Source organism: Aotus nancymaae, unplaced genomic scaffold, assembly GCF_030222135.1.
Source record: "Aotus nancymaae isolate 86718 unplaced genomic scaffold, 86718_ANA_hifiasm-v0.15.2.pri h1tg000015l_0, whole genome shotgun sequence".
In the NCBI taxonomy this organism is placed as follows: domain Eukaryota; kingdom Metazoa; phylum Chordata; class Mammalia; order Primates; family Aotidae; genus Aotus; species Aotus nancymaae.
The window spans coordinates 6503486-6515580 of record NW_026988426.1 but is presented as its reverse complement, the minus strand read 5'-3'; the positions used below and the strand labels follow the sequence as shown (position 1 = coordinate 6515580).

The 12095-nt window shown below is 42.5% G+C and overlaps 1 protein-coding gene across 3 annotated transcripts in view; it reads right to left on the bottom strand.

The window, feature by feature from the left end:
- Positions 1-12095, bottom strand: part of CARD11 (caspase recruitment domain family member 11) — a 142540-nt gene that overhangs the window by 38096 nt on the left and 92349 nt on the right. For all 3 annotated transcript variants that reach the window (XM_012455591.3, XM_021675979.2, XM_012455592.3), the window contains exons 3-4: positions 2825-3037; positions 1073-1210 (exon numbers count right to left, since the gene is read on the bottom strand). In XM_012455591.3, coding sequence (XP_012311014.1) covers positions 1073-1210; positions 2825-3037 — 351 coding nt within the window. The remainder of the gene's footprint in view (positions 1-1072; positions 1211-2824; positions 3038-12095) is intronic.

Sequence of the window (12095 nt, the reverse complement as noted above, 5' to 3'; positions counted from 1 at the left end):
AAAGGCGATGTTGGAGGTGTCAGCAGGGACTGGACCATGAAGGGTCCTGGGTCTTGGCCGGGTGCAGTGGCTCACGTCTGTAATCCCAGCACTTTGGGAGGCCAGCATGGGTGGATCACGAGGTCAGGAGGTAGAGAACATCCTGGCCAACGTGGTGAAATCCCATCTCTACTAAAAATAAAAAAAGTTTGCTGGACGTGGTGTTGTGCACCTGTAGTCCCAGCTACTTGGGAGGCTGAGGCAGGAGAATCACTTAAACTTGGGAGGCAGAGGTTGCAGTGAGCCGAGATTGCACAACTGTACTCCAGTCTGGCGACAGAGCGAGAGTTTGTCTCAAAAAAAAAAATTTATTTTTAAATTTTTTGAGACAGGGTCTAGCTCTGTCACCCAGGCTGGAGTTGTACAGGGGCATGATCATAGCTTATTGCAGCCTCGAACTCCTGGGCCCAAGCAATTCTATGGCTGCAGCTTCCAAAAGCATTGGAATTTCAGGCATGAGCCACTGTGCCTGGCCAAGACCTGGGTGTTTACAAAGAAACAATGAAAAACCACCAGAGGGTTTTAAATAGGGGAGGAAGAATGGAGAAAGCACTGACTGATACAGATCGGGAATGGATATAGGGAGTTGACAGGGTTGTGGGGGTCTGGGCTGTAGGAAGTGTTGGGGAGGGAGAGAAGACTGATTCAAGAATGTTTAGAAAAGAAGATGAAGAAGGCAAGATGCTCAAGGGCTCTGGTCCATGAGACACTTGAAAGAATGTGGCCAAGGCAAGGACAGGATCTACAGGGTAGGGTGAACTTCTATTCCACCCTGGCGCCATTAATGGGGGATGATCCGTGAACACCCACTTCTCTTGGCTCCTGCTTCACTTTGCCCCCGTCAACTGTCTTTCATCATCAAGCAAAATAAGTTGTTGACAGTTGACAGACCCCAGTTCTAAATGTCATGGATTCATAGTGTTAGAACAATGCCACTACATACACACACACACACACACACACACACAAACACACAGACACACACACACCCTCCTATTAGCGTCCAGATGTTCCCAATGGCAAAAGCACTTACCCACAATGGTGGAGAATCTCCGGGTGGGCTCTTTCCCAGTCACCAGTTTGTACAGCTCTGGGTAATAAAATTCCAGGCTCTCCAAGAAGACCACATAGCCCCTTTGCCCCTTGGTATGCAGAATGTCCAACAAGCGGCCTGGGGAAAGAGCAGATCACTCTGTGAGAATACATACCTGATGGAATGCAAGTCTCTGTGGCTGGTCTCATCCTGGACTTGTGTCCCTCAATCAACTCTAAGACAGTCTCCCCACATTCTATCACATCTGAGTTGTATCTTGGAGCCCAGATGACAGAAATCGAAGTGCCAGGCCCTCTGCAGGGATTTGGTGAGCGTTTGTTTTCTTTTTTTAATAAATTGGTAGAGCCAAGATAAATGGAATTGCCACCCCAATTTTGAAGAGCTTCCCAACTGACCACGGCCAAAATGAACCATGTAGGCACCAGCTCTTCTGTGACAGGGAGCTTGGAAGCATGACAAAAATTATGGAATAATATATGGTTATCTGGGAGTGAGAACAGGAAGACATATTTGGGTGAAGGGCTAGGAAAATAGGAAGCAGGAATAGTTCTAAATTTTTCTTTGGGATTACTACACAACCTGGAAACATCTTTAACCTAAATGTAATTCTTCCAGCAGGTTCCACTTTCTCTACTACCAATTCCACTTATTGCTTACATTGTTGGGTCCTTTCTTAAACATTTTATTTTTGGATATTTCTTCTGAAATATAGAAGAAGAAAGGTAGGTCTTAAAACTCTACCTTTTCCCTAGGACGGACTGAAGAAATAAAAATTATATATCAACCCTGATTGTTTGGTGAAGCTGTCTGGAGCACTGTTTTTGAGAAACATTCCAAAGTTACATCCGGGCTCAGTGGGAAAGCGTGCTGATTAGTGATGTCTGCCATGGATGCCAGAGAGTCGCAGCTGATGAGCTACTTACCACCAGCCACACTGGGGGACAGCGATTCTCAAACCTTTTAAACTAATCCACAGAAAGAAAAACATTTAACATCGTGGCCTAGTGACCATAAACAAAGATATGTCTACAAATACACGTGTACACACATGTACATGATATAGAATTAAAACAAGCTTCACAAATCATGTTTATTACCTTTACTGAATATGATAAAGTGTCATACCCACTGCCCCCCACCCCCAAAGTCAGGCTAGAAAAGCCTGTGGACCCCTTCTCAGAATAATATTTTTAAACAGATAAAGTATATCAGATTACAAAAGAAGACAATTGTAATAAAATCCAGTTATCAAATGTTAAATAAATTTGTGTTTCAGTAATAAGCATACTTCTTCATCAATGCATTAAATAATAAGACCCCCCCTTGGCAGGTCTAATTAGCACTGTAATTTTCAAAGAGAGATGAGTGTAAATGGTATTTTGAGAGATCTGCAATCGCTGTAGTGATATGGAGAGATCTGTAATTTTCATTGTTGCCTAAGTCAGAGGAATTACTAATCACGACTGTGATTTGTGGCTTCCTGACATTTGCAGTTGAAGGCAATGCTAAATTGCAGTTGAGGTTGGTAAAATAAAGATGTCATTTCTTTCCCCTCCCAGTTTATGGATCCTTTGAATCATATACAGAGACAGTTTGAATTCTATACACAGATGGGTGGGTCTGTGGACCTCAGTTGAAAAATCCCTGACCTAGAGTAGCTACCAAAGGATATGTCTGGAAGTTGCCATGTGTGGTAGCCCTCCCACTCCCACAAAGAGGTCCTAAGGTTACCTGCCCGGTTGATCTTGGACGGTAGCATGGGAGCATTAAGCACTTCATCTTCATCCTGCTCATCAATGACCTTACACTGACGCAGGTAGGGCGTGAGCTTGGCGGGGTTGATGTAGCGGCTGAGCATGTGCCGGTTACACTCCACATTCTCCCACAAGGCGTCCTCCTCATCCTTCAGCGTCTCCATGTAGTCATCCATCTCTGGCCCTCCTCCTTTTAGACATAAACCCCAACAAGCTTAATAAAAGAGTCTCACCGGAACAGCTCCATAAACTCCTCTGGAGTGATCTCTAGAATATATTGTTAAGTTAAAAAAAAAGTCCTGTACAGTAAAGTATATATGGCATTTTACCTTTTATCTAAGAAAGAGGGTATGAATATAAAAATATGTGTTTTCTTATATACTAAACATAAACAATGGAAGTTTAAGCCATAAAATTTTTAAAAGATTATTTATAGGGCAGAGAGGGAAAATCCTGCGGTTGGAGTCTACCCTTTCCATCCAAGTTTTTATGTCTTACTAAAAATATATAGTTCCCTAAACAATATATACTACTCGTTTTTGTTTTAAAATTTCACATAAATGGGGTCTTGCTGTATGTTTCCTTTTCTACCACACTTTTTTTTTTTTGAGATTTATCTATGTGGATACATGTAGATCTAACTCATTCATTTTTAAAAAACAGCTTTATTGTGATATAATTCATGTACTATACAAGTTATGTTTTTAATGTGTACAATTCAATGATTTTAGTATATTCACAGAGTTGTGCAGCCATCACCACCATCAATTTAAAAATATTTCCATCATTTCAAAAAGAAGTTTCTCACCCTTTATTAGCCACTCTCAATTTCCCTTTAATACCTGCCCCACCAGCCCTGTACAACCACTCATCTACCTTCTGTCTGTATAGATCTGCCTTTTCTGTACATTTTATACAAGTGAAATACTACAATTTATGGTCTTTCATGGCTGGCTTCTTTCACTTAGCAAGTTTTCAAGGTTTTTCCTGTTGTAACACGTATCAGAACTTCATTTATTTTAAATTGCTCAATGATTTTTCATTGCGTGGACACGCCACATATTGCTTGTCTGTTTATTCACTGACTAACGGACATTTGCGTTGTTTCTACTTTTTGTCTATTATGAATGATGCTGCTATGAACATTCATACACCAGTTTTTGTGTGACTGTATGTTTTTATTTCCCTTGGGTAGATACATAGGAGTGGAATTGCTAGGCCATATGGCAACTCTATATTTAACATTTTGAGGAACTGCCAAACTGTTTTCCAAAGCAGCTGCATCATTTTACATTGCCACCAGCAAGCCATGAGGATTTTAATTTCTCCATATTCTTGCTAACACTTGTTATTGTCTGTCTTTTTTTATTACTGCTCTCCTACTGAGTGTGAAGTAGCATCTCATTGTGGTTTTGATTTGCATTTCCCTAATGACAAACGATGTTGAGCATCTTTTCATGTGTATATTGGCCATTTGTGTATTGAGAGATGTCTATACAAACCCTTTGCCCATTTTAAAATTGTGTTGTTTGTTTTTTTATTATTGAGTTGTAGGATTTTGTTATGTATTCTGGATGAAAGCTGCTCATCAGATATATGACTTGCAAATATTTTCTCCCATTCTGTCAGGTGTCTTTTCACTTTCTTAAAGGCATTGTTTGTAGCACAAAAGCTTTAAATTTTGAGGTAATTTATTTATTTTTTCTTTCTTTCCATTTGTGCTCATGGCATGTGTCTAAAACACCATTGTCTACCTCAAGATGATGAAGACTTACTCCTGTTTTTTTCCTTTGAATATTTTACCTTAGCTCTTACATTGAGGATTATGATCCATTTTGAGTTAATTCTTGTGTATGGTGTGAGGTAGGGGTCCAACTGAATTCTTTTATGTGTGGATGTACAGTTGTCCAAGCACAGTTTGTTTGAAAAGATTATTCTTTCCCCATTGATTGATCTTGCTACCCTTGTTGACAATCAACTGACCATAAATGTAAACATTTGGTTTTGCACTATGAATTCTATTTCATTGATCTACATGTCTATCCTCATGCTAGTACTACACTGTCTTGATTACTGAAGATTTGTAGATTTGTAGTAGTCTTGAAATTGGGAAGTATGAGTCTCCCAACCTTATTCTTTTTCAAGAATGTTTTGGCTATTAGGTGCCTTTTACAATTCTTATGAATTTTAGGATTAGGCTGTGAATTTCTGCAAAAAAGGCAGTTGGTATTTTCGTAGTGAATCTGCTGAATATGTAGATCAATTTAGGGAGTACTGCTACCTAACAATATTAGATCTTCTGATCTATGAATGTAGGGATGTCTTTCTTTAAATCTTTAATTTCTTTCAGCAATGTTTCATAGTTCTCAGTGTACAAGTCTTACACTTTTTTTGTTAAATATATTCCTAAGTATTTCATTATTTTTGATGACATTATAAATGGGAGTTGTTTTCTTAATTTCATCTGTGGAATATTCATTGCTGGTCTATAGATACATAATTTATTTTTGTGTATTGATCTTGTGTTGTGCAACCTTGTGAAATCATTTATTAGTTCTGATAGTTTATTAGTAGATATCTTACTATATCCTAGATATAAGATCATGTCATTTGCAGATGAAGATAGTTTCACTTCTATCTTTCCAATCTGGGTGCCTTTTATTTCTCTTCCTTGTCTAATTGCTCTTGCTAAAACCTCCAGTATAATGTTGGATAGAAGTGTTGACAGCAGGAATCCTTGTTTTGTTACTGATGTTAACGGAAAGCATCCAATCTTTCACTGTCAAGTATGACATTAACTGTAGGCTTTTGCTTTTGTTTGTAAAATAGATGTCCTTTATCAGGTTGAGGAAGTTTTCTTATCTTCTTGGTTTATTGAATGTTTTTGTCCTGAAAGCGTTCTTGATTTTGTCAGATGCTTTTCCTGCATTTATTAAGGCTGCCATGTGGTTTTTGTTTTTTATTCTATTGATATGGTTACATTACCTGACTTTCAGATGTTAAACCAACCTTGTATTCCTGGCATAAATCCCACATAGTCATGGTGTATAATTCTTTTGATGTGCTGCTGGATTCAATTAGCTAGTTTTAAAAAATAGGATTTTTGCATTCATATTCATAAGAGATATTGGTCTGGAGTTTTGTTTTCCTGTGATGTCATTGTCTGGTTTTGCTATCAGGGTGTATCAGGGTATTTCTTTTCCTGTAATGTCATTGTCTGGTTTTAATATTGGCTTCACAGAATGAATTAGGAAGTGTTTCTTCCTCTTCTGCTTTTTGGAAGAGGCTTTTAAGAATTGGTATTTTTCATTTGTTTGGTAGAACTTACAAATGAAGACATCTGGGTGTGGGTTTTCTTTGAGGATTATTATTTTTATAAATTCAGTCTCCTTACTTATTACAGGTCTGTTCATATTTTCTGTCAGTCTTGAGCCAGTTGCAGTAGTTTGTGTGTTTCCAGGAATTTGTCCATTATATCATTATATCTAAGTTATCTAATTTATTGGCAATTGCTCATAGTTCCCTTCATAATTCTTTTTATATCTGTAAGTTCAGTTATAATTTCCCCTCTTTCATTTCTGATTCTAGTAATTGGCATCTTCTCTCTTATTTTGTTGCTATATCAAAGAACCAACTTTTGGTTTCATTAATTTTCGGTATTCCTTTTCTCAGGTTCATTTGCTTCTGCTCTAGTCTTGATTATTCCTTTCTTTTCCTTGCTTTAGGTTTAGTTAGCTCTTCTTTTTCTACATTTGTAAGGGAGTAGGTAAAATTATATCTCCTCCCTTTTTTAATATATTTGCAAAATATATAATTTGCAAAAATTATAGCAGAAAATTCTGACAGTGAAAGAGATCTGACCTAACCAACTCCATCTTGCTTCTAACCTCCAGGCTGTCCTTGTTCATTCCTGGGCAGAGGCCAAACTAACTTGGGGAGGAACGTAGTTCATGGATTAATGTATTATTCTGCTGCTGTCAGATGGCATGTACTACAGATGTCTGTTAGGTCTAGTGTGTGTGTGTGTGTGTGTGTGTGTGTGTTTTTTGTTTTTTTTTTTTTGAGACAGAGCCTCCCTCTGTCGCCCAGGCTGGAGTGCAGTGGTGCAATCTTGGCTCACTGCAACTTCCGCTTCCTGGGTTCCAGCAAGCATATCTGGCTAATTTTTGTATTTTTAGTAGAGACAGAGTTTCACCATGTTGGTCAGGCTGGTCTCAAATTCCTGATCTCAAGTGATCTGCCTGCCTCGGCCCCTCAAAGTGCTGGAATTACAGGTGTGAGCCACTGCGCCCAGCCAGGTCTGGTTTGTTTATAGTGTTGTGCAAGTCTCTTTTTTGTTGATCTTCTGCCTAGTTGTTCTATCCATTATTGAAAATAGAGTAATAATGTCTTCAACTCTTATTGTTGAATTGTCTATCCCTCTAGTTCTGTCAGTCTTTGCTTCATGTATCTGGGGCTCTGCTAGGTACATATGCTTATAACTCTTATAGCTTCCCAGTGGATTGACCATTTTATTAATATGAGATGTTCTTCTTTAGCCACAGACAAATTCCTGGACCTGGAGATTTCGTATATGGTGGGATGGGTGAGTGTGCTGGGGGCAATTGAGCTAAAAGGTGGCATTGATGTAGCCACGGATGTTGGAGCTGAGCCAGGGTGAAGAGACGTGCAGGCAGGTCAAGACTATCAGGGCAGAGAAGAAATAAGCAAGTGGAGGAAGCTGGTCTGCTGAGTGGCGCCATGGCGAGACCATGAGGTTCCATGAGAAGTGGATGGCCAGGGTCACCTCTCTTGGTGCATAACTCCGTTCCCATCCTCATGAGCCTTGGGCTTCTGTGGTGTGTGGTCTTTGTTGTAGGCTTTCAACATACCTCCACCTTCCCCATTAATTTGAGCTATTAAAAATTTTTTTTTAAATTATTATTTTAGAGACAAGGTTTCACTCTGCCACCCACACTGGGATGCAGGGGGGCAATCATAGCTCATGGTAGCCTCAAACTCCTTGGCTCAAGCAGTCCTCCCACCTCAGCCTCCTGAGTGGCTAGGACTACAGGTGTGTGCCTCCATGCCTGGCTATTTTAAACATTTTTTATAGAGACAGGGTCTTACTACAGGCATGTGCCACCATGCTGTAGTTTGCCTAGGCTAGTCTCAAACTCCTGGCCTCAAATGATCTTCCCACCTCAACCTCTCAAAGTGCTGGAATTACAGGCATGAGCCACCACGCCTAGCCAATTTGAGGTATTTCAAGTGGGATTTTCTTCCCTGCAACCAAAGTGCCTTGAGTAAAAATACCTATTTGCTGTTATGAACAAAACTAGATTTAAAGTAATCAAAAATGAGGATTTGGTCTCCATTCAATCCAATGAACTTTGCATAGATGACAACCTCTTTGCTTCACTGCCTTAAGTCCTGACCTCTATGAGCCTTTTGCTAACACATGGCACTAGCTACCTGAGTCACAGCCAGCAACACCATAGACATGCCATGACAACTGCTCATTCTGACAACATGACCACGTGATCATTTGCATTCACAAAGAAAAATGTACTTGCTTTTCTTATTTTCAAGAAGTGGACAGCCTAAGAATTTTATTCAATGAATTATTTATTGACTAGGTGGCAGGCATTGCTGGTGTCTCTCCACACTACGCCCTGACTTCCTGCTAACAGAATCCTTCCCCGCCCTGCCCCCGCAGGAACCAGGCAGTCTGATGCTTCAGCGAGGCTGCATATCTTTTGAGTTGCACAGAGCAGCCCTCATTTGGTCTGTACCAGTGGTCTGGGAACAAGCATGTCAAGTGCTTTTGGCCATGCAACCTGCAGACATGCACTGGAGGTGGCTCTGGAGATTTTCCTTGATCTTTAACAGGAACCCCAGGAAGGGACTCCTTGTCCTTTGGCTTTTAGTTGTGAGTGTGTAAAGGTAGATGTGGTGGTTTGGGTCACTGCACCTCAGCCTGTAGCCCTCTGGTGACATTAAACACTGAAGGTCTTTCCAGCTCTCTGCTCTGCCATCCTGAGGATTCACCCTCAAGATATAAATGCTCTTTGTCCCAAGCCTTGTGAAGTTGGACCTACTGTGATTTGCAGCCCGAAGCCTCCTAACTAATGAAAGCATCTACTTAGTACAAAGATTTGCTCAGCACCGTGAATGCACAAGAGAGCCGAAAGTCAGGTGTTAAGGAGAAGGCACGTGCCTAGGAATTAAACAGCAGCTCAAGGCAGGAAGACAGGCAGGTCTGGATGGACCAAGAAGCACTTCTTACCAGCCTTCATGGACAAGGAGGTTGTAGTTGGCACCTGCCAACCACCTGTTATAAGAGTGCTCAGGGACATAGCCTTTCTCCAGGGACTAGGGTGACCCGGTGCAGCCACCTCAGCAGCCTGTCAGCTAAGCAGGAAATAACTGGGCAAAATCTTCTTTCCAAAGCAGAGATGAAAGGGACCCTCCTACCTCACTGTAGCTCTCTGCGGCCTTGACCTCCCAGGCTCCAGCGATGCTCCCACCTCAGTCTCCTAAGCAGCTGGGACTACAGGTCCACACCTCCGTGCCCAGCTAAGGGATCCTCCTACCTCAGATGCAATGAAATCACAGACCCTGGATCTCGTTGAAACCTGCCCCATCATTAATGCCCCTGTGCAGCACAGTTGCTTAGCAACCAGAGGTGAAGGTGAACTTGGGAATGCAGACCAGTTAGTGGGTGCCTGGAGTGAAAGAGCCTCTTCATCCTCAGCTGACTTGGGTGAGAACTGGCTCTGTGCTGAGCACTGTGCTGGGTACAGAGGGTGCAAAGACATTTCCCACACAGCCCCTGAGTGAGCTGCTCAGAGTTTGGTGGTAAGAGTCAGCCGCCCACACAAGCCCCGGTGGGAGGAACAGCATCCTCTGGAACCCTGCAGAGAGGGCAGCCACACACCCTGCTGCAGAACAGGAAGTGCTTCCCCTCTGCTTCTCTGGGCTGCTGCACCAGGCACCGTGCCTGACTCTTTATAGAAATTATCTCATTTGGCTGGGTGTGGTGATTATGCCTGTAATCCCAGCACTTTGGGAGGCCGAGGCAGGCAGATCACTTGAGGTCAGGAGTTCGACACCAGCCTGGCCAACATGGTGAAATCCGTCTCTACTAAAAAGACAAAACATCAGCTGAGCATGATGGTGGGCGCCTGTAGTCCCAGCTACTTGGGAGGCAGAGGCAGGAGAATCACTTGAACCCAGGAGGCAGAGCTTGCAGTGAGCCCCGATCGTACCACTACACTTCAGCCCTGGCAACAGAGCAAGACTCTGTTTCCAAAAAAAAAAAAGAGAAAGAAATCATCTCATTTAAGGATCACAGTGGCTCTGAGAGGTGGACACGCTCACCCTTGTTTTGTAGACAAGGAAACCAAGAAGCAGAGAGCCCTAGCAACTTGCTGAGGGCCACACAGCAAGTCAGGGATTCCAGCCCAGGCCTCCTCCACGTAAAGATCTCCCTGAGGTTCCCCTTCTTGGACAGCAGGGAGCATTTTGAATGGGAGTTTGCTTTGCAGAGGGAGAGGCAAGATATAGCAGGCAGGTGAAGGATGAGTTCATATCACAAAGATCCAAAGCCACGATCCGGGAGCATCTGTTCTCACTTGGAGGGACAGAATAAGGATGCTATTGCACCTCTGTCCCCAACAGGGGCTCACCTGCAGACATTTGTTACTGGATGAAAAGAACGCAAGAACTGGAAAACAAGTTGGCTTCACCTAGTAGGGTTGAACATGCAGACCACACAAGCCAGGAGTTCCTTCTAGATATGATCCCTAGAGAAATTCTACCCGTGTGCATCCAGCCACCTGTGCAAGAATGTTCAACAGCAGCACCATGTATCCAAAACCAGAAACCACACACAGATCTAGTGCAACAGCATGGGTAAATAACCTGTGTATTCAATGCTGGCACACTCCACAGCTGTGAAAATGGAAAGAAATATGACCATGTGCATTAGTACAAGGGGACTTCAGGAACATGATGTTGAATGAAAAAGCAAGCTACAGAAGATGCATGATATAAAACTGTCTATAGGCCAGGCGTGGTGGCTCATGCCTATAATCCCAGCACCTTGGGAGGCGAGGCAGGTGGATCACGAGGTCAAGAGATCGAGACCATCCTGGCCAACATGGTGAAACCCCATCTCTTAAAAAAAAAAAAACAAAAAAAACTGTCTATAAATACTTCAAAAACAGGCTCATGACTATAATCTCAGCACTTTGGGAGCCCCATGTGGGATTGCTTGAGGCCAGAAATTTGAGACCAGCCTGGAAAACACAGCAAAACCCCATCTCTACAAAAAATAAAAATAAATTAGCTGGGCATGGTGGCACATGCCTGTAGTCCCAGCTACTCTTGAGGCAGGAGGGTCACTTGAGCCTAGGAGGTCAAGGAAGCAGTGAACTATGATGGTGCCACTGTACTCCAGCCTAGGAAACAGCGAGACCCAGTCTCTAAAAAACTTTAAAAAGGCCAGGCGCGGTGGCTCACACCTGTAATCCCAGCACTTTGGGAGGCCGAGGTGGGTGGATCACCTGAGGTCAGGAGTTCAAGACCAGCCTAGCCAACATGGTGAAACCCTGTCTCTATTATAAGTACAAAAAATTAGTTGGGCGTGGTGGCGGGTGCCTGTAATCCCACTTACTTGGGAGGCTGAGGCAGGAGAATTGTTTGAACCCAGTAGGTGGAGGTTGCAGTGAGCCAAGATCATGCCATTGCCCTCCAGCCTGGGCAACAAGAGCAAAACTCTGTCTCAAAAAATAAATAAATAAATAAATAAAACAAGGCTAATGAGATGGCTCATGCCTGAATTCCAGCACTCTGGGAGGCCGAGATGGGAAACTGGGAGTTTGAGGCCAGCCTGGGCAATATAGCGAGACCCCATCTCTACAAAAAATAAAAACTTAGCTGGGTGTGGGGTTGCATGCTTGTAGTCCTTGATACCCAGAAGGTTGAGGTGGAAGGATTGCTTAAGACCAGGAGGTCAAGACTGCAGGGAGCTATGATCATACCACTGCATTCCAGCCTGGGAGACAGAGTAAAACCCTGTCTCAAAAAAAATTTTTTTTTAAAACATAGGAAATGAAACTCTACTGTTAAGAATATACAGCAAAACTATACTAAGAAGCAAGGAACTGATAAAGATCAGATTGGTAGCTTCTCCTGGGGAGGGGCAGCCAGACAGATATGACCTCGGAAGGTCCCCTGGGGACACTGGTGATACAGGGAATTAT